The sequence below is a fragment of the Cynoglossus semilaevis genome, unplaced genomic scaffold, assembly GCF_000523025.1.
Source record: "Cynoglossus semilaevis isolate Cse_v1.0 unplaced genomic scaffold, Cse_v1.0 C18922882, whole genome shotgun sequence".
Taxonomy (NCBI): Eukaryota; Metazoa; Chordata; class Actinopteri; order Pleuronectiformes; family Cynoglossidae; genus Cynoglossus; species Cynoglossus semilaevis.
In genome coordinates, this window is record NW_007590787.1 from 1 (window position 1) to 612 (window position 612).

Below are 612 nucleotides of genomic sequence, written 5' to 3' on the forward strand. Positions count from 1 at the left end.
AGTGACAGGACGCCCTGTGGACAGGTGTCTTGTAAGGTTTACCTCGTCATCAGAGAGACACTGCTCTGGAGGAGGAGCAGCAGCGTATTCGTAAATCCACCCAGACTTCTTCTCCTCAGCCTGCTCCGTGGCCTCTCCCTCTGGAGGAGGTGTTCCAGGTAAAGGGTCCCGGTGTTTCCGCTTCTTCTTCCTGCGAGCGCTTCTCCACACAGACGGCATGCTCTTCCCAGGTCCGAACAGACGCAGGAACCTCAGCACCTGAGGGTATCCATGCAGGTATTAGATGTCAAAGCAACAACAGGGAACAATATTGTTCAGTGAGTCTGAAGTTGAAGCTCGTTGAGTGTGAAGCTGCGTTACCCGTCCAGGTCTAAACTCTGGGAAAAGCTCCGTCACACCCGGCAGCGCCTTGGCTGCATCTTTCTGCATGATACCAGCGAGTGGGAGGGTGAGCCTGTCTGGTGACCCCGACCCGGAGCCCTGACAGGGACGATCGGCCTCTGACTCGGAGTCTGAGGAGCTGCTGAAGTCCACTTTCTCAGCAGTAGAAGACGGTGCGATAATGGAAGGCAGGATGATCCCATCTCCCTCCTCCGCCACAACTAGAAACCG

General features: G+C 55.9%; 1 protein-coding gene across 1 annotated transcript; it reads right to left on the bottom strand.

The window, feature by feature from the left end:
* Nucleotides 1–6: 6 nt before the first annotated feature.
* Nucleotides 7–600, bottom strand: LOC103399588 (transcription initiation factor TFIID subunit 1-like; the record flags this gene model as incomplete). Its single annotated transcript, XM_008338255.3, has 2 exons — nt 361–600; nt 7–258 (listed from the first exon to the last, which is right to left on the bottom strand). Coding segments are annotated over exons 1-2 (321 nt in total), but the record flags the coding sequence as incomplete, so codon positions are not given.
* Nucleotides 601–612: the final 12 nt, after the last annotated feature.